The sequence below is a fragment of the Leptodactylus fuscus genome, chromosome 6 (assembly GCF_031893055.1).
Source record: "Leptodactylus fuscus isolate aLepFus1 chromosome 6, aLepFus1.hap2, whole genome shotgun sequence".
Classification (NCBI taxonomy): Eukaryota; Metazoa; Chordata; class Amphibia; order Anura; family Leptodactylidae; genus Leptodactylus; species Leptodactylus fuscus.
The window spans coordinates 21,704,075-21,725,462 of NC_134270.1; the positions used below are offsets into that span (position 1 = coordinate 21,704,075).

Below are 21,388 nucleotides of genomic sequence, written 5' to 3' on the forward strand. Positions count from 1 at the left end.
TGCAAAAGATAACTAGAACACTTGTGATATTCTAGGGACCCACCACTTGTTTGCTATTTTGGTTGTAAGGGAAGTGAATTCTGATTTTGGATGCTTTTTCTATTCACTTTGTAAGTACTTTTCGATCTCTGAAATCACATCAGCCTTACTGATTTGTTTCCACTGTGCAGGAATTGTTTCAAATTTATACTCGTGATAATTCTCTATGTCAGACTGAAATCTGCAGGTGACCCATTTCCAGTAAGATAAGGCGGAGTTGTCTGGAGTGATAGACCAGGTACTGTAAGGTGGTCCTTCTTTGGCATAATTTTTATAATAAGTTGGAAACAATTTGTCATTGTGTGACAAAAACATAGCACTGCTACTTACAAGACTTGTACATATATCAATTCTAAGACGATGCCTGAACCACCATGATGTACGTCCTGAAAAACCAGCGGGGCGATGAAACTGGACACTGTGGCCTGTGCTGTGAAGAGTACCTGTATTGGTACAGACGGCTCCACAGAATGGGCATTGCTCCCAACACCCTGGATAATTGTCAGTCAATATTTCAAGAATTTGCTCTTTTAAACCTTCCATATCACATGTAGACAATTCTTTTTTACACATTTGTACCACAGTGTCCATAGACTGGGTCATGGCCTCCTTCAGAAACTCTATTCCTGTTATGTTCTGATATTTCACACTTTTCAAGTCATGACTTGATAGACTGAGTTTGCTTCCAAGTTCTGAACAGAAGTCGTCCAACCACGAATCCACGTTACCATTTTGCTTTTTACTCTTTATAGTTGATTGGTTAATGGCATTTAATATAATATTCTTGTATTCATTTATATTGTTGTGTAGAAAACCTGACAGTCTCCTTGTATCCCTCATATAGTCCTCAATACATTCCTTAATGAAGTATTTCACTGCTGATTTTGGATCTGTGAAATATTTAAGGTAATTTTCAAAACTTTCCTTCTCAGCCAAGGACTTAAGGAGATAGAGCTCTAGATTGGACCTGTTCCCATTCAGAACTGGGTAGTTGCATTTCATGTCATTAGACACATCAATGACAGACTTCTCATATACGGCTTTCTGGAAGGAGACTTTAACCTTGTTGGAGATGATGTCAGCCAATAAAGCCACTTCTAATTTTCCTTCATAAGAAACTTTAAAACTTGTATAGAATTCTTCCCTCTTACTTTCCAGATAAGCTACAGGATCATTGGCTTTTCTGTAGGCAGCCGAAAGCTTTTCAAACCTGCGAGCAGCTTTTCGGCATAAGAAGAGGGACACATAGAGAATGTAGTCTGAGAGGAATTTAAATTTTTCATCAAACATGGTATGAATTTTTTTTCTTATTATTTCCAATATTTCATGAAAGTAACTTCTTTGATAATCCAATTTTCCATGCTTTTTTTTATCAATATACTCATCTATGTGATTTTTCATAACATTGACTGAATGGTTTATTTTTGGTTTTTGGCCATCTGAAAGAGTCTCACTCATAAACAAGTTGTTCTTTTTACTTGAAACAAAGTTATAAAATTCATCTGTTACATTCTCCCATTTATAAGATTCATGGATTGTGTTGCTTATGTTGACTTCCTTTTTGAAGTAATCTAAAAGTATTTTATCCAAATCTCCTTGAATATCTGGTGAGTGAGGAGGAGCCACGTCACCGGCTACGTCTGAAATCCAGCATTTCCATGATATAGTAAATTTTTCTTCTATGTTTTCATCATTTAAGTTTTGTCCTTTCAAGGATAGAGCCAAATCTTTGCTTTTAACTAAAATTTTTTCTTCATATTTTCTTTTCCGGGCATCAATTTTTCTGTTCCTCTCTGCAAATGAGATCAGTTCATTTACCTTTTCCTTCACCTCCTGTATAAGTTCATCTTTAAGATTTTTTACTCTGATTTCTGTATTTTTTCTCCATTGAACCAATATATTTTTCTCTTTAGACTCATCAAAAAACACTTTGATATCTTCCTGCACTGCGCTGTAGACTTCATTTATCTTTTCATTAATCGATATTACGCCAATGGATTCTCTCTCTCCCTTTCGGACTTGGTTATTGATTTCAGTCTGAAGTATCAGCGTGCGCTCTCTTAGCTTCCATTGCCATTGACTGTACTTCACTTCCAGTTGGTTATAGGCAGCAATCTCAAGAGAGTTCTTAAAGCTGAAAACAAAATTCTCATTAAGTAAAGCTTTCCACAGGTCGGTGACACGTCTGCTGAAGGCTGAAATGTTTAACATATTGTCTTTTACTTTTTCTGAGTCAAGTATGACCTTTCTAAGGGTTTGAACATTTTGGCTATATCTTGTGTTTGGAGGAGCCATTGGGGGTCACCTTCCCAGAGATGGGCAAAATAATGAATATGAGTGCGAACATCAAATTTGATGACATCATTAAAGCAGGTGACATCACATTCCTCTTGCTCGGCAGCATACACAGTCATCTCATCTAATTTTTTCGCTAGACATCTCTGTCCTTCCATATTCTTTTCCTTCGCTGTGATTTCTCCAACATTTTGGTGGATAAACAGACAACTTGGATTAAGATTTACCTTCTTCATTCGCAGAAAGGCTTGGACAGCTATCTGAAGGATGTCTTTCATCTCAGAAGGATTTTCTCCAAAGATGTTGATCAGAGTGAGGTTCCCGAGGCCGATTACAAATGTAGCCAGCTCATTGTCATGGTTAAACTCATTCTTGTTGGATGACTGTACAGATCTTAGTCCTTCTGTATCCACAACTAGGACATAATCATAGTTCAATTTCTTCTGAAGCTCCTCCTCAACCTTCACAAGCTGCATGAAAGCTCCTCGAGTACATATGCCAGCACTTACTGCAAACTGCAACCCAAACATGGCATTGAGTAAGGTGGATTTCCCAGTGCTTTGTATGCCCAGCACAGACAGGACAAATAACCGTTTGTCTCCTAATGTTTCCTTCAGTTCATGGAGAATAGCTGTAATCCATTTTAGAGGGACATATGCAGCATCACCATCCATCAGCTCTATGGGATATCCCCAAATCATGAGATTGGCAGCAATTTTTGGCAGATTACTAATAACTTGATCTTGAGTGTTTGCTTCTAAAGCTTCATAGATTTGTCCCAGTTCCCGAAGAACATGTTCAAGTCCAAAAATTGAGAGCTTGAACTGATTTGTGAGTTCTTGCAACTCTTTTTCCCTTCTATCTTTGCTTGGTTTGTTTTTACCTTCTTGTTTCTCTTCTTTCACACTTGACCAAACATTATAATATTTCTGATAGAGAACTGAAAGATCTTCTGAGGACAATTCATCTAAATACATCTTAAACCACTGAAGAAAATACATTTTTGATCCTTGTTCATTAGAATATAAAAACTGTAAGAAATCTTTCATGAAGATATTGAGAGGAATTGCTCTTTTCAGTTGTTCTCTCCTTAATGCTTCTTTCTTAGTTTCAATGTCACTTCTCTGTTGCTCAATACTGAGTTGAATTTTTCCTCCTAATCGATTCATCTCTTTGTCTTTTCTGCACCACTGTCTCCACAGATCACCTTGTAATGGAAGAAATGTATTTTTCCTAGCCGATAAATCTTTTGTTTTTAATAATTTCAGTAGTGTTTCAGCTTGTTCTTTGCCGACCTTACATTGCACTTTATCCTCATCAACCACGAATCCATGACTTCTGGCACGAGCAGCGCACTTGTTAAGTGAATACATTGCTTTCTGAAGCAATAATAATTCTTGTAATTTTTTTCCTATTTCCTTTGTTAGTTTAGCTTTATTTTTGTCTTTTACACCAATTTTTAATTTACAAGGATTTTCTGAGTCGCTCAGTTCTTCATCTACAAGTAAAAAGACACATGGTCTAGTAGAATCTAATAGCTGATCTAATATAGTTTTAGATTTACTATCTTCCAAGTCAGACTCAGTGAGGACTATTACCAGGACTGAAGAAATGTCTTGTATAAACTCCAGCTGTGGACTATGGTCTCTGGCGTCTCCATGAAGATTAAGAAATGCAGTACAATCATCAAATACATCATCTTCTCTTCCACCAGGACAGTACCAGGCAATCTCTGTGACTCCATCCATCAGTAGTGAGTTTTTGGTGCTTCCTTCACAATGTCGATGGTAGAAGATGTCATGTCTATGTTTACTCATCAGCCAATTCATTGTCTGGGACTTGGAAAAAGCAGATGGACCAAGACGGATAAAAGATACTATGGGAGCTGCAGTGTCCTTAATAAATGTATCATTCAATTTAGTCTTCTTGGTGTCATCTCCATGTTTTGTCTTCCATTGCTTTCTGACTTCTTGAAAAGCCCATAGTGGGAATCCAATAGATTTTGTGTTCGGATCAGGTACTAACATAGGAAGAGCGAACTGGCAGAAGGAGAGTTTATTGTAGATATATTGTCTCATAAAGTCATCAGCACAATGAAAGATTGCCATCTGAACGTCCATAGGATGAATATGTTGAACTTGGTTGGCAATGTGTTTTTCAGTAATTTTTATTTTTTTTGTTCTAAAGAAATCTTGTGTGCGATTTCCTAATGAACCAAATGTGTTATCATCATTAATGGTTCTTGTATTTGGCTGTGGTTCTTCACCTTTATTCTCACAATGCACATATCTGGCACTATAGTCCATTATCAGCAGTTTTTGTAAGAAATAAATCGGTAGTTCTCCATTCTCTGACGGCTGAGCTCCTGACAGCATGGCTCTGCTGACTGTATGAAAATCAGATTTCTTCATTTTCTGTGGATAATACTTTTCAAGGGCCAGGTCCTTCAGTAACATTAAGAAATCTTCTCTGGTGTCACTACTGCCAACAACATAAGGCAATTCTGTGGATGTTTTTTTTTCCTGGCACAGATGACTCAGTTGCCTTACAAGATCTTTGACTTTAATGTCTTCCTGAATTGCATATCCATTTCTCAAGGCTCTCAGTTTATCTTCTATGACCTCCCAATTTCCTGAGTTTTGGTTAAGTATTTTTTCAACATCAGGAAAAAGAGAACTTCTTAGATGTTTTGTCATAAAGTTGAGGCGCTCTCTTTTCTTCTGTGAAGATATTTCACTATATAGACCCAAAAATGTCAGACCTGTATATAGGACTAATGCTTGAGCCCATACAGCACATTGTTTTCTTACGTTTCTATATTCTTCATAGGCTTCATGTAGTTGATCTTTAAGAGACTCAATTTCCTTAAGTCCTAACAGTGTTTGGAAGCTGTGATTTTCCACACAATACCCAGAGTTGTTAGCAATGCAGAGAATCAGTAATTCTGCCTCAATCTGTCCCGTGTTCCTCAGGATTCTCAGGAAAGAATATAATGAGTAGCTAATATTTAGGGTAGTTCTAAGCCTTGTTTGGTGGATGACTTCATTGGATGATTTGCGGGCACTAGTTACATATCGGATATCATTTCTTGATTTTTGCAGAACATCTTTAAGCTCTGAAAATTCACGAAAGTCAATGTGAACAAGATTATCATTTTGAGAATTATAAATCCATGTAGTAAGAACTGAAGCCTCAGGGAAATCTTCAGCGGAATAAATATGAGGTTCAATGAGTTTCTGCATTAAGGCTTTTATGATATCAGTATCATATGAGAAATCAGATTTGTATTTCTCTGCAACATTGACTAAGAAATTCTGAAGGTTTTTATTTGACAGACACACATTTACCCAGTTGCTGGAACTTTCTGTGAATCCATTGATGTTTCTTTTAATATCAAGCAGATCATTTAAATGGGTTTTGGCATTTTCAGGATCCCAGAACTTTACACCTTCCAAGAAGACTTGGGTTTCATCGAAGCCAGTGAGGAGCTGCTCACCAACCATCATTTCCGAACTCAGTCCAGTCAATGATTTGTAGGAATCCATTAGACATGAGCTCAGTTTTATAACATCTAGGAATTCATTTCTGTGACTATTCACAATGATGTTCCATATTGGAGTCAACTGAAAACCCCGATCTATGACACTCCAGGATTTGTTACTAGTTACAAGTCCAGCTTTCCAATGGGGCAGAGAGTCGGCATCAAGTGGTCCTCCAGTTTTAGTGACAGACAACTCAATTTGCGCATCAAAACTGCAAGTGTCAGTGTATAAAGCATCGGCATCACTTGCAGTTCCAACATGATCACAATTCATGAAGAAATTTAGTGCTTGAATTGTGGATGTCTTTGCTTCATGAATCTTGTTCTTATGAACTCCATCCATAGATGCTTTCCACCAGAATATTCCACCAAAATGTATAGGACCAAGGCTTGCATGGGAGCCAAATATTTGGAAAAAATCCTTACATTTACTTCTTACAATCTGCGTATCCGAGTTCATGCGAATTAACTTTTCAATTTCTTTTAATTCACTGAGTGCATTTTGTGAAAGTCTCAACTGGTTCTTGGTGAAGTAATAAGAAGCCAGGGGGACATAGTTGTACCTGGTTGTACTAATATAAGTATGGTCATTTGAAGAGCTGGTTGACACTTCAGATGTTGAGGATGTACTACGATTTATACCATAACTTAAGCCAAATCCTGTAATACTAAAACCAATTGACATACTCAAGCTTAATCCGACTTTCTCAATTCTTTTTATAAAATGAAGCTCTTCTTCATGAGATGTAAATTCTTTTTGAATGAAGCATGGGCTTTCTTCTGGACTCAGAAGACGAAAATCTTCTGGAACACAAATAAGTGTTTTTCGTTTTTTGAAATATTCTTCTCTATCTTTGGTGCAGAATATTCCTTCCAGTGCCAGCCCTCCTGAAGAATTTTTAATGACTTCTTCATCTGTGAAATGATCTGTTTTTGAAGATGCCTCAAGCCGAAGAGAATTTTGCTTTTCAAAGTAATCCATCAGCTCTCCTAAGGTTTTATCTGGGGGCACCGAGCTCTCAGTAGGTATCTCCAGAAGTTTCTGCATTTCTTCCACTTTCCTGGAAACAACTTCATCCTGAAAACTTTTGCTTTCAGATCTTAATACTTTTAACTGTTTTAGTATTTTAGATGCTTCTTCATTTCTCTCTTTCAGGACCTGAGCTTGTTTCTCTTGTACTTCAGCGATCTTTGTACCGCTTTCAGGTATACCAAATAATTTCCATAAAGCTCTTTTTTCCCAAGGATAACGGATCTTATTCTCTAAACTTGAGCAGTCGTCGGCCCGGACATATTGTAAGGCCTGAACATTTGTAATTCCTAGTTCTTTTATTTCATGTAGCCAGTAACCAGGATCCAAGCCATTCTCTTCAAGCCTACTGTTGAGCTGTATATCAGGCTGGCTTTCTTCTGATTCATTATGTTGGCCGGACATTTCTGAGGGAAAAGATGTAAATCTGGTTATTAAACCATTGAAGTTTGCTAAAGTCTTTTATTAAGCTGAGGCCTAATATTGCAGTTTACTCCCATTCACTTGAATAATGCAATATTATCTGCCATTCTTTGAAACTTAATACCTTAAGGGTATGTTCACAAAGAGTTTTTTGCAGGCAGATTTTGACGCGGAATCCGCCTCAAAATCTGCCTGCAAAAACGGAAAAGCTAGTAGCGGAAAAAAGAAGCGACATGCCGTATCTTTCCACAGATTCCACGGCAGAGTCAGCCGCGGCTCGAGACATGCTCATGTTTAGACCCACTTATTTGGGCCTAATCAGGAGTGGAATGCCGCAATAGAATGCTGATGTGCTGCATTGGCATGCAGTCGTGGCTAGTCGCGCGGAAGTTCATACAGTGTGGAATTTGGTTTTTGCCGTATGAACATACCCTGACACATCCGACTGTCCCTCACTATCACAACTTTCAAGCATCACATGAAGACAATCAACTTTTAAAGAAAACTTACAGCTTAGGATTCGTTCATACTTGCTCTCGATGTTTGGTGTATGCATTCCAAAAAAATAGTTTTCTTCCATTTACCCCAATAATAAAGACTAGTCAATAATTTTACATGTATCAAAAATTATTCCATTTAAAGAATACTCAACCCCACAAAAAAAGGTAAAATAGAGTTAAAAAAAGTCTTTAAAATATATATATTTTTGAAAAAGGTATTTTTAATGTGCAAAAGTAGTACTACATAAAAAACTATGCATAATTGGAATTGTTGTAATTCTAGGTTAAGAGTTAATAAAACTAATAATTAAAACATACCCAAAAGTGGTTCTATTATAGATTTACAACACATTCTCAAAAGAAAAAATCCATCATATTGCTATGTGGATGGTAAATCGGTTCTCAGAATGCAGTAATATGAAAACAAAAAACTGTCGGGGTCCCGAAGGCTATAAATAGGGCTGGTTTTGAAGGGGTTAAAATGACTGCTACTTGTCATATATTACAGTACTTTATTATTGCCGGAAAAGAGACCTGTTTAAGTGTTCTTTATCTTCTTAAGAAGGAAAACAGCCCTTTGTAAAGAGAAGAATCCTTTCCAACCCAAAAGTGACCGGCTGATAATGCTAAAGAAAGCAATGGGTAGTCCCGGTTGTGCCCATAAGGGAGGCATTCTTCACTGGAAGGCTAAAGGGGATGACAGTAACAGGCTGTGATTTCGAAGAGATGTTAAAACAAGAAAACAAGATACAGTCCTATTAAAAAGTTTGTGCCCCCTATTAATCTTAATCATTTTTAGTTCTAAATATTTTGGTGTTTGCAGCAGCCATTTCAGTTTGATATATCTAATAACTGATGGACACAGTAATATTTCAGGATTGAAATGAGGTTTATTGTACTAACAGAAAATGCGCAATATGCATTAAACCAAAATTTGACCGGTGCAAAAGTATGGGCACCTCAACAGAAAAGTGACATTAATATTTAGTAGATCCTCCTTTTGCAAAGATAACAGCCTCTAGTCGCTTCCTGTAGCTTTTAATCAGTTCCTGGATCCTGGATGAAGGGATTTTGCACCATTCCTCTTTACAAAACAATTCAAGTTCAGTTAAGTTTGATGGTCGCCGAGCATGGACAGCCCGCTCTCAAATGATCTGAAAACAAAGATTGTTCAACATAGTTGTTCAGGGGAAGGATACAAAAAGTTGTCTCAGAGATTTAACCTGTCAGTTTCCACTGTTAGGAACATAGTAAGGAAATGGAAGACCACAGGGACAGTTCTTGTTAAGCCCAGAAGTGGCAGGCCAAGAAAAATATCAGAAAGGCAGAGAAGAAGAATGGTGAGAACAGTCAAGGACAATCCACAGACCACCTCCAAAGAGCTGCAGCATCATCTTGCTGCAGATGGTGTCACTGTGCATTGGTTAACAATACAGCGCACTTTGCACAAGGAGAAGCTGTATGTGAGAGTGATGAGAAAGAAGCTGTTTCTGCACTCACGCCACAAACAGAGTCGCCTGAGGTATGCAAAAGCACATTTAGACAAGCCAGCTTCATTTTGGAAGAAGGTCCTGTGGACTGATGAAACAAAGATTGAGTTGTTTGGTCATACAAAAAGGCGTTATGCATGGCGTCCAAAAAAAAAACAGCATTCCAAGAAAAAAACTTGCTACCCACTGAAAAATTTGGTGGAGGTTCCATCATGCTTTGGGGCTGTGTGGCCAATGCCGGCACTGGGAATCTTGTTAAAGTTGAGGGTCGCATGGATTCCACTCAGTATCAGCAGATTCTTGAGAATAATGTTCAAGAATCAGTGACGAAGTTGAAGTTACGCCGGGGATTGATATTTCAGCAAGACAATGATCCAAAACACCGCTCCAAATCGACTCAGGCATTCATGCAGAGGAACAATTACAATGTTCTGGAATGGCCATCCCAGTCCCCAGACCTGAATATCATTGAACATCTGTGGGATGATTGGAAGCGGGCTGTCCATGCTTGGCAACCATCAAACTTAACTGAACTGGAATTGTTTTGTAAAGAGGAATTATCCAAAATCCCTTCATCCAGGATCTGATTAAAAGCTACAGGAAGCGACTAGAGGCAAAAGGAGGATCTACTAAATATTAATGTCACTTTTCTGTTGAGGTGCCCATACTTTTGCACCAGTCAAATTTTGGTTTAATGCATATTGCACATTTTCTGTTAGTACAATAAACCTCATTTCAATCCTGAAATATTACTGTGTCCATCAGTTATTAGATATATCAAACTGAAACGGCTGCTGCAAACACCAAAATATTTAGAACTAAAAATGATTAAGATTAATAGGGGTGCCCAAACTTTTTCATAGGACTGTAAATAAAAGACAAGCAACCACCTTCCTTACTGAGTTCACTAGAAGATGTACAGGGAAAGCTCACCGTAATAGGCAGTGACCGGTAAGAGAGATGACAATACGGAGAGCAGTTTTCTGTGCGGAGTGATCTTCGCTTGGTCTGATGTAGATTATACAGCCTGATCGCGATTGGAAGGAAGGACCTGCGATAGCTCCTTCTCACACTTGGGGTGAAGCAGACGGTCACTTACAGTGCTGGCAAGTGCCATCAAGGTCTAATACAAAGGGTGGGATTTGTTCTCCAGCATGGAGCTCACCACGGACAACATCCTTCTGTCAACCACCACCTTTACTGAGTCCAGGGGGCACCCCAGGACAGAGCTGGCCCTTCTGATCAGCCTGTCAAGTCTATTTCTGTTCCTGGTTGATATATTGCTCCCCTTGCAGGCCACACAAAAAAAGATGGCTGAAGCAACCACAGAGTTGAAAAAGGCCCGTGATCAGCCCAGTCCAGTTTGTTATTGAGGAGCACACCCAGGTACTTATAGGTCCTGACTATCTCAATGCATGTTCCTTGGATCTCCACCAGGATCGGAGCACTTCTCCGTTTACTAAAATCCACCACCATCTCCTTGGTCTTCCCAGCATTAATCCTGAGGTGGTTCAGCTGGCACCATTCAACAAAATCCCGGTTTAAGTCTCTGTATTTCTATTCGTTCCCATCAGTGATGAGGCCTACTATTGCAGAGTCCTCAGAGTAGTTCTGTAAGTAAAAGCTGGATGAGTTGTGCCTAAAGTCAGCAGTGTACAGTGTGAAGAGAAACGGGGCAAGAACTGTACCTTGTAATGCCCCCGTACTACAGATCACAGTGTCAGACACACAGTCCTGGGCTCTCACAAAGGGGTTCTTAGAGGGTGAAGAGTTCAGAGAGATCATAAAATGGCTTAATGGAACTGCTGGTGGATTCATTTTCATTTCTAGAGGATGTTAAGTAAGTGGCTAGCCTGGAGGAAGCCATGACGGTAATTCTGAGGAGGACACGATGGTTATATACAGGAATCAGGATCTTCAGTAGGGCCATTGGTGCCCATAAATGTACTGGCTCTACCAGAATGTACCGCCTGTTTATTGCTGGGCCAGGAGCTGTATGTCAAACAGGCAAGTGAGTATTTGTGAGTCCCTGGCCTGAAAAGCTGTGTCTATTTTCACAACGACAAAAAAGTGTCTTATGTATTTATTCCAAGATTACTGTGTTTGCAGTGGTTTTCAGGTGGATTGAGAGTCAGGCCCATATCCTAAATTCATGCTTTCCCTATAAGCTTCACCCATGTCTTATACAGCAAACCAGGAAGTAAAGCTTTTCAAGCTGCTCCCTGGATTCTGCACCTAGAATATCGACTCCATATATTGTAGCTGAGGTTAGTACGTCATTATAAATAACTTATGGTTTAGTGCCTTCTCTGTGAATCAAGTCTACATACACCTGGAAAGACGAGCAACACAAAGAAACTTTATCTTATTTTATAAAATACGTTCACGTGTGAACATGTCCCAAGCTTGCAGACAGTATTTTATGGAATGAGTTTACTTTTTTTTTTTTTTTAATTTTGAGTTTGAACTTTCATGTGGATTAATACCAAGCTGGAAGATCATGAGGAAAAGATGACAGGAAATTTAGAGACCACATAGGACAGGGGTCGGCAACCCCTGGCACGCGTGCCAATAGTGGCACGTGAGGCATATTTTTCTGGCACGCCAGCCAGCCTGCAACTTTCATACACTAAATTGAGAGAGAGCGTCCCTTCAGTGCTCTGCTAGAGCTGAGGTGTAGGACACGCCCCCTTCTCTCCCTGCCCACCAATCAGAGGTGAGCCTCTCACTGCACAGGATAAGGACTCCCTGGACCTGCTGCTACACGTGAGGAGGAGCTCCTGCTGTCTGCAGCCCTGAGGAGGAGAGGAAGCTCCGGGGAGCAAAGTGAAAGTAAAAACAACACCAGGTACATGTGTGTTACTAACTATTCTTATTAATGTCAGGCATTTGGTTTTATTAATTTAGTTTTAGTAACTCCATGTGCCTCACATTAATAGCAGTTAACCCCATCATGTCCCTCACATTAACCCCTGTGTGGCTCACATAAGGGTTACTGATGTGTGAGACAAATGGGGGTACTAATGAAGGACCTATATAATGAAGATGTTCACTTATTACCTCCATATGTCTCACATTTCAGTGTCAATTATGTAAAGCACACAGGGGGTTAATGTGAGGGACATGATGGGGTTAACTGCTATTAATATGAGGCACATTGAGTTGTAACCTGCAATGCACATGACCAGACTCTTTATCTACAACTGTGGATATAAGTACAGACCTATATATTTCAATTGACCCATATATACAGCCATTCTTTTTGTGGCTGTGTATCTGGGCCAAATTGAAGAACTGAAAACTATGGAGCAGGTCCTATGTGTGTCCTATACATCCCCTATTTTTAACATATAGGCTAGTGAAAACCACATGCGTGTGTTATGGTCAGCAGGGTTTATTAAAAAAAAATAAACAAAACCCTACGGAGCCCTCTGGGCCATTACTGCAACCAACCTGGTGTGAATACAGACTAACAGTTCCTGTCACTGCCAGCTAAATTAAATGACCAGGTGAGCTCTGTTGCAACTCACAGAGCTCTGTGCAGTAAAAGCAGCCGCACAAATAAACAAGCTGGCTAGCCTGAACTCCAGGACTAGCCAGAGACCAAGTAACCCTGTGTGTGGTAGTTCCACCCAACCACCCAGGCAACTATTGCCAAGCCCACTCCCAGTCACCCTGTCTGGGAAGTTACTGCTAGCTGACCCTACAGAGTTTTACCACAAACATGCATACAGGGCAGCGTGCTGCCTGACAAACAGTGGCATTGCTATCTCAGGGGTCTTTTGCTAACTAGGGCAATGTTTACAGGCTGGAACCCAAACATACATACACACACATCATTTCAGGTTTGGAATGCGATCATAGAGCGCCGGGCGTCCAGACCAGCCCCCTTATATAGGCAAGGGTCGGTCACCAGCAAATAGCCCAGCTGCCCAATCCGAGCGTCCATTGGTTGATACACATGTCGATCAACCAGTCGACCACGCCCGGCTGTTGCAAGGCAGGTTAACCCTTGCAACCCTGGATTTTGCAGAGGAACAGACAGCGACGCCCATATCATGGCCGCAGTCTCTGCATAATCCTAACAGCGTGCCACTTGTATGCAGGAGGCGTAAGGCTGAGGCCCCACGTTGCAGAAACGCAGCGTTTTTGTTGCAGATTTTCATGCGGTTTATTTCAACCAAAGCTAAAAATGGCTACAGAAGGAATGGGAAATATATAGGAAGCTTCTTATACGTCTCCCTTCTGCTCAATCCACTCCTGGCTTAGGCTCAGAAAAACACAGCAAAATATGTAACAAAAAAAGCTGTGTTCCCTGTGCCTCAGCCTTAGGCTAAAGCCCCACGTTGCAGAAACAGCTTTTTTTCGTTGCAGATTTTGCTGGGTTTTTTTAGCCGAAGCCAGGAGTAGATTGAGCAGGAGGGAGACATATAAGAAGCTTCCTATATATTTCCCGTTCCTTTTCTAGCCATTCTTGGCTTTGACGGAAAAAAAAAAAAAGCAGCTAAATCTGCAATAAAAAAAAGCTGCATTTTTGTAATGTGGGGCCTCAGCGATTCTATTGGGTGGTGACACTGTAACTAGATGCAATTATAGCCAAATCCAGTTCCTGGGCACCAGTGTGGCCACTTTGTTGAAAGTGTGACCCCGATTAATTCCTGGCTGGGGTTTTGCTGTTACTGCACCGCCAGGAACTAAAAGTGACTGATATTAATCTGCGTTTCACTTAGGGAGCGTTCACACTATCGTCTGTGTCCAACAGCTAGTGTCCGCTGCTAACGTCTGTTCAAAATCTTGTGCGGACATTAGCAGCGGACACTAGCTGTCGGACACCGACGGTAGTGTGAACGCTCCCTTGCAGAATACTGAAGTTACTAACAGCCGAGGACTGGATGGAGGATACAGGTACATTGTGTGTCAGCTCTTTACAGGTATGACCTCACTCTGCTCCCAGTCACATACATTACCACTAATTGTGGGTTACGCATGTACTTACATTGCTTCTAATGGAAAAGAACATGTGTATCGAGGCAAATAGTGGTAAGCGCATGTGGCTTGGATCACAGTATGACAGCACCCCTGTGCTATATGACTTTAGTGTAGGTGTCGTCGGCTTTACAATTATTGCCCGGCACTCCGAGGACCTCATCTTTGATTTTTTCATTTAAATCGGCACGCCGAACAAAAAAGGTTGCCTACCCCTGACATAGGATAATAAAACCTATTGAAGTCAGAATAAAGGCAGGTGCTTACCTGTACTGAAGAGTCACAACTACTGGATACCCATAGATCAATCTTTCCCAATGGCATAAAAGCTGCAGGTGCTGCTGACTACGTCACATGGAGTCCTCAGAGGAGATCGCAGGACAAAGTGTCAAGAACGTGCACTGTGAGCTTCCTTGGTTCAGAACCTTTAGAGAAGAATAATGTCTGACAATGACGCGTATTTACCCAATTTGCACAGTCCTCACAGAATTACTTCCCCACTGAACCTTCCTCATACCTGCCCTCTGTTGCTAGGAAGCTCTATCTCAGCAGATGAAAAACAATCGCATTGAGGAATGGGCTTTAGCACAAGATGCGTCATTGTTTGACTTTATTCTTTAATAAATAGTTCTGCTACAATACAAAGGTATTGTCCGAGTATTATAGGAGGTGATGCCAGGAGAATTAATGTTGTGCAAGAAGTCAAAATTCCAGTTCCTGAACAAATAAATATGTACATCTGTGGTTGGCAGAAGTATGATAAAGTATACCTGTATGCAACCAACAATCAAGTAGAGGAGCTTCAAAGTACAGACAGAAGAATATGCTCACCTTACCAAGAAGCACAACCCTTAATAAAGCTTATATATGAGGTTGCCGCGAGGTCCCGATGCCACTGGGATATGTATGTTTAAGCATTTGAGTGTTTGCGATATATAAGAAGAGGAGCTAGTAGAATTGTAAGAAGTGAGTAGAAGTAATAGAATTATAGATATTACAATATATTATAAATTACAGTACACTATAGTACAGGGGTGGGCAATTAATTTTCCCATGGGACCACAAGAGAAATTGTAACGGTTCTAGAGGGCCATGTGCGCCGCAGTAAATTTAGCTCCACCCACTTCTACGCTGATTTTGCCCATTCCCAATCATCTTTCCATGTGCCCCCACAAGGTATAATCCTCCTACAGTCACCCTATCATTATACACCCCGACATTATAACGTTTCCCTGCAAATGTCCCACAGTATTAAGTCCCTCTCCTGGTGCCCCAGTATAAATTAGCAGAAACTAGAGGGGACATTAAACTGGGGTAGTTGGAGGGGGACATTAAACAGGGGGACTAGAGGCAGACATGTCCCCCTCCAGCTACCCCCATGGTTTCATATCCTCCTCCAGTTGACCCGTTTAATGTCACCCTCCACCTGCCCCCTAGTTTAATGTCCCCCCTCCATGTGCATTCAGTTTAACTGCCCTCCTGCCCCTAGTTCCCCCCTCTTGCTCACACATGCTGTCTCGTCTCTCTTCTTTATTATCCAGCAGCCTCCATTGCTGGCAGCTTGCAGCAAGCACACAATCCCGTGTGGCTCCACCCACTAACGAGTCATAGCTTATCCTGGTGATAGGCTGTGATGACATTATCACAGGTCCTTGAACAAACTTCCAAAAGCTATGCGGGCTGGACAGAAGCAGTCAGAGGGCCGGATGTGGCCCGCGGGCCGTACATTGCCCAGGTTTGCTATAGAATATACGGTGTAAAAGAATAAAGAAATCACAATACAAAGGTGTTTATATATATATATATATATATATATATATATATATATATATATATATATATATGCATATCATTTTGTTTAACTGCTTTTTCTTCTTTACTTTACGAAAAAACATTACTTTTTATTTTTCTATTGATTTGGGCTTATGTGAACTTGTTTTTTACAGGATGAGTTATAACTTTTCATCTGCAGGAAAACTACCGCAATATTAAATTCACTGACTTTGTGTCCGGTTAAAAAAAAAATGGTTTTGCCGCAGATAGGTACAAAACGCTCACAGGCGCTCACTTTTCAAACCCATTCACTTGAGTTTGAAAACTGACTAATGGGTTTCCGTCCCCTGTCCAGTTTCTCGGGGTAGAAGACGGAAACCCAGCTGGATTGCCTAAAGTGGACACGGGTGCAGGTGTGAACCCACCCTTAACTGTACCTGGAGTACTCACATGCCTGACAATCTGGTAATCTTCCCACAGCAAAGTCCAGGTACCTGTATGCGGGTTAAAGAGTAAAAAACAGGGAGTCTAGTTAAACAACACTCTTAAGGGTGTCCCAAAGTCAAACCAGTTTGGTGACACAATGGAACCACAACCTGTTGACGGTTACTATCTGTTTATGTGAGGTTCTCATCCCTTCACATCATCATCTTGTATTCTAGGGAACTATGAATGATACTTGTTGCATACCTCCCAACTTTCAAAGGATTGAAAGAGGGACAAAAATGTGGGAGCACATAGAAAATTAGCTCCACTCACTTCTACTTTGACTCTGTCCATTCCCATCCATTTCTATTTGTGCCCTTCTACAGTCACCTTATTATATGCCTCCACATTATCATTTTTCCCTCCAATTGCCCCCACAGTATAAAGTCCCTCTCCTGGAACACTCAGTTTAATGTCACCCTACAGCTTGTTCCAGTTTGAGGTCACCCTCCAGCTGCCCTGAGTTTAATGTCCCTCTTCATCAGCCCCCCCAGTTTAACACTCCCTTGTATCTGCTCCCAATGTCCCCCTCCATCTGTCCCCCCAGTTTAATGTCCCTATTCATCTGACCCCAAAGTTTAATGTCCCCCTCCATCTGTCCCCCCAGTTTAATGTTCCTCTTAATCTACCAACCCAAATTTAATGTCCCTCTTTTTCCTTAATGCACTGAAATATTTAAATATCTAAAATTCACTGTGGTATTATGGTGGATGTCTGGAAGGGGTTAACCCCTTCATTTTACACATGGTTTATTTTAATTCTACTCAAATCAAATAGGCTTTATTGGCACGTCCGAATGGATATTTGGCATTGCCAAAGCTAGTAAAGTGTGTGTGTGTGTGTGTGGGGGGGGGGGGGGGGGAGTTGGAGTCGAGGGGGAGAGTATGGGGGTGTGTGTGTGGCTGATTTGGGGTATAACAGTCCATGAAGTCTCATCTTCTTCTTAGTTGGTGACCGCTATATGGGGAGGTGGGGTGGGGCGGGTGATTTGGGGTAATTCTACTCTTCTCATACATCACCTGCAAGCATGGGTTAACTGACTTCTATTGTACACAGTGAACAACTTTGTTGTAAAAAAAATCCAGCATCAAAATAAAATTTAACTTTTAATTCTTATCATAAAATGTCAATAAAAAACTTCCAGATGACAAGGATCCATGAGATAGGAAAACAGAATGATTTTTTTTACAATTTTGATCGTGGTTTCCTAGTTGCCAATCTGGGATTTATCTCCGTACATCTAGTCTGACTTATACTCCTTTCTATATTTGTGGATACAATGTTTTATGGTTCTGGTCTGAACGGTGATTTCTCTTGTGTTGATTTACTACAATGAACTACTATTTGCATAGTGACCATGGCTCTATAAGCATCTATATAATCCTCATGTAACCCCTGCACAGCACACAGACCTGTTAGCCCCATATAAAACCTCATTTAACCCCTGCACAGGACAAAGACCTCTGTCACTCCCATATATTTCTCATTTAACCAATGCTCAGCACATATACCTCTTCCCTCTCCATATATATACAGTAATCCTCATAGGATTGGGCCTCTGCTATCTCCATATAATCCTCATGTATCCCATACATAGCACATATACCTCTGCACCCAGCTCCTTTTATGTACTGTGTCCCTCTGAAGGAACCATAAGCTGCTGTTGGATGTTGCCATGGCAGAATGAAAACTATGGTGGCTGCACAGGTCAAAATACAGTGACTGCTAAGCATCCCCAAGCTGGTAGCTCGTCTGAGGGAAGGAAGGCTCCTGATACATGTGACTACCACTGCTGGGGCTGCGGACATGTTGGGTGAGTGTCTGTCTGAGGTAATCCTGTAGAAGAAAACACTGCTCCAGGGTGAGGCCTAGCGAGGCCATTGAAGCCAGAGGCTAGATTTTCAGCTGCTCCACTACAGCCATGTAAAGCAGCATCAATCCTTGTAGTAGGTAGTGGAGCCGACTGTGTATGGTGCTGCTTAGTGACATACTCCTATATACATAGTGACATCCATTCATATACATAGTGGCATCCATCTATATATGTAGTGGCATCCATTCATATACATAGTGGCATCCATCTATATATGTAGAGACATCCATTCATATACATAGTGGCATCCATCTATATATGTAGTGACATCCATTCATATTCGTAGTGGCATCCATCTATATATGTAGTGACATCCATTCATATTCGTAGTGGCATCCATCTATATATGTAGTGGCATCCATTCATATACATAGTGGTATCCATCTATATACGTAGTGACATCCATTCATATACATAGTCATACCTCCCAACTTTAGAAGAGCAGAAAGAGGGACAAAATGTGCCCACTTTTATGTTGACTCCGCCCATTCTCATTCATTTTTCATACAGCATAATCCTCCTACAGTCACCCGTAAATTATATGTCCCCCCTCCATCTCTCCCCCAGTTTCATATGCACCCTTCATCTGCCCCAAGTTTCATGTCCCCCCGTCTCTGCCCCAGTGTGATGCCATTCTTCCCCCCCTTCATCTGCCCCAGTGTCATGCCGTTCTCCCCCCCTTCATTTTCCCCAGTGTCATGCCGTTCTCTCCCCTTCATCTGCCCCAGTATCATGCCGTTCTCTCCCCATTCATCTGCTCCAGTGTCATGCCGTTCTCCCCCCCTTCATCTGCCCCAGTGTCATGCCGTTCTCCCCCCTCTTCATCTGCCCGAGTGTCTTGCCATTCTCTCCCCCCTTCATCTGCCCCAGTGTCATGCCGGTGTATGTGAATGGGACATTTAGAGGGTGACATTAAACCTTGGGGGTAGTTGGATGGGAACATTAAACTGGGTGCTATTGGAGGGTGACATTAAACTGGGGGCAACTAGAGACAGACATGTCCCCCTACAGCTACCCCACACAGTTTAATGTTCCCCTCCAGCTACCCCCACGTTTTAATGTACCCCTCCAGCTACCCCCACGTTTTAATGTTCCCCTCCAACTACCCCCACAATTTAATGTCCCGCTCCAGTTTTCCCCAGTTTAATGTTCCTTCCAATTTGCCCCCAGTTTAATATCATGCTCTATATACCCCCCTTCATCTGTCCCCAGTTTAATGACCCTTCCATCTGCCCCAAGTTTAATGTCTCCCTTCATCTTCCCCCATTTTAATGTCCCAATTTTAAAGTTTTCATTTGCCCCCAGTTTAATGTCCTCTTTTCATTTGCCCCCAGTTTAATTTCCCCTTTTCATCTGCCCCCAGTTTAATTTACCCCCTCCATTTGCCCCCACAGTTTAACATAATAAAACACTGATACTTACTTCTTGTTGCACCCTGCTGCTCTGTCTTAGGCTGCGTTCACACTGACTTTCTTGGTCAGGAATTTTGGTCCAAAAAATGCCTCACCATAGAACAGTATGTCTTGGGACCTCTGTCAGATGTGCGGCGGTCTCTTTTGCCTAGGTGGTGGTCTCTGTTAGATGTGCGGCGGTCTCTGTTAGATGTGCAGCGGTCTCTGTTGCCTAGGTGGTGGTCTCAGTTAGATGTGCAGTGGTCTCTGTTACCTAGGTGGTGGTCTCTGTTAGATGTGCAGCAGTCTCTGTTACCTAGGTGGTGGTCTCTGTTAGATGTGCAGCGGTCTCTGTTACCTAGGTGGTGGTCTCTGTTAGATGTGCAGCGGTCTCTGTTACCTAGGTGGTGGTCTCTGTTAGATGTGCAGCGGTCTCTGTTACCTAGGTGGTGGTCTCTGTTAGATGTGCGGCGGTCTCTGTTAGATGTGCAGCGGTCTCTGTTGCCTAGGTGGTGGTCTCAGTTAGATGTGCAGTGGTCTCTGTTACCTAGGTGGTGGTCTCTGTTAGATGTGCAGCAGTCTCTGTTACCTAGGTGGTGGTCTCTGTTAGATGTGCAGCGGTCTCTGTTACCTAGGTGGTGGTCTCTGTTAGATGTGCAGCGGTCTCTGTTACCTAGGTGGTGGTCTCTGTTAGATGTGCAGCGGTCTCTGTTACCTAGGTGGTGGTCTCTGTTAGATGTTCAGGGACCTCTGTCAGATGTGCGGCGGTCTCTATTAGATGTGCCATGGTCTCTCTCCTCCACAGCTCTGATGAATCTGTGGCTCTTAGCTCTATTTATATCCTGAGAATTCACTTTCAGTTTCGTTTTTCCCTGCACTAAAAGTCAGTCCATTTCCAGGAAAATGTAACTAATAAAAAGCCTGAAAAAAATCCATCCCAGCAACTAAAAGTAACAGACAGCCTTTTTAAAGTTGTCCTTTGGGAGACCCAGTGTGCTCCAGTATTTGGGGTGTGTTTCACTTCTCAGTGAAATGTGCAAGTTCCTGTCCTTTTTTTGTGATGCGACATATAAAGTGCCCAAGTCACATCTAACATTAAAGAGATCCCGAGGACACTGACAATTCGCCCACTTTTCTGGGATACCAGAAGGTCGTACCTTTTTGCAGGAGCCTCCCAAATGTTTTGGGAGTGTTGGCAAGTATTCCGACAGAAGATCTGTGGGCACAGAACTTAGGCTACGTTCACATCTGTTTTTTACTTACATTTAGTGTGTAGTTATTAAGATGGGTGAATTTCGTAATAAGTTGGATTTGACCTGAATATTCTATATTGTTGGTTTTTTTATGAAATCGAACAATTTGGGCTTTGCCACAAACTAAATAAAATGGTGGCTGCGACGTACATTGCAGTAAATTATTATACTTTGGAGTCTCGTCAGACCCCAGAGGAGTGACAAAAATAAAAAACATTTATATTCACCTTCCTTTACCTCTATTGAGCCTCCTCGCAGCTTCCGGTCCTCTCCTGCGAATTACCAGTATGCAGTATATTTCTATCACC

General features: G+C 41.4%; 1 protein-coding gene across 1 annotated transcript; it reads right to left on the reverse strand.

Moving 5' to 3' along the window:
• On the reverse strand, window positions 1-14,644 carry LOC142210397 (interferon-induced very large GTPase 1-like). The gene is given in 3 exon segments (XM_075279503.1): window positions 1-2,342; window positions 2,345-7,312; window positions 14,572-14,644. Coding segments are annotated over 2 exon segments (7,209 nt in total). The 5' UTR covers window positions 7,311-7,312; window positions 14,572-14,644; the 3' UTR covers window positions 1-99.
• Between the last annotated feature and the right edge of the window lie 6,744 nt (window positions 14,645-21,388).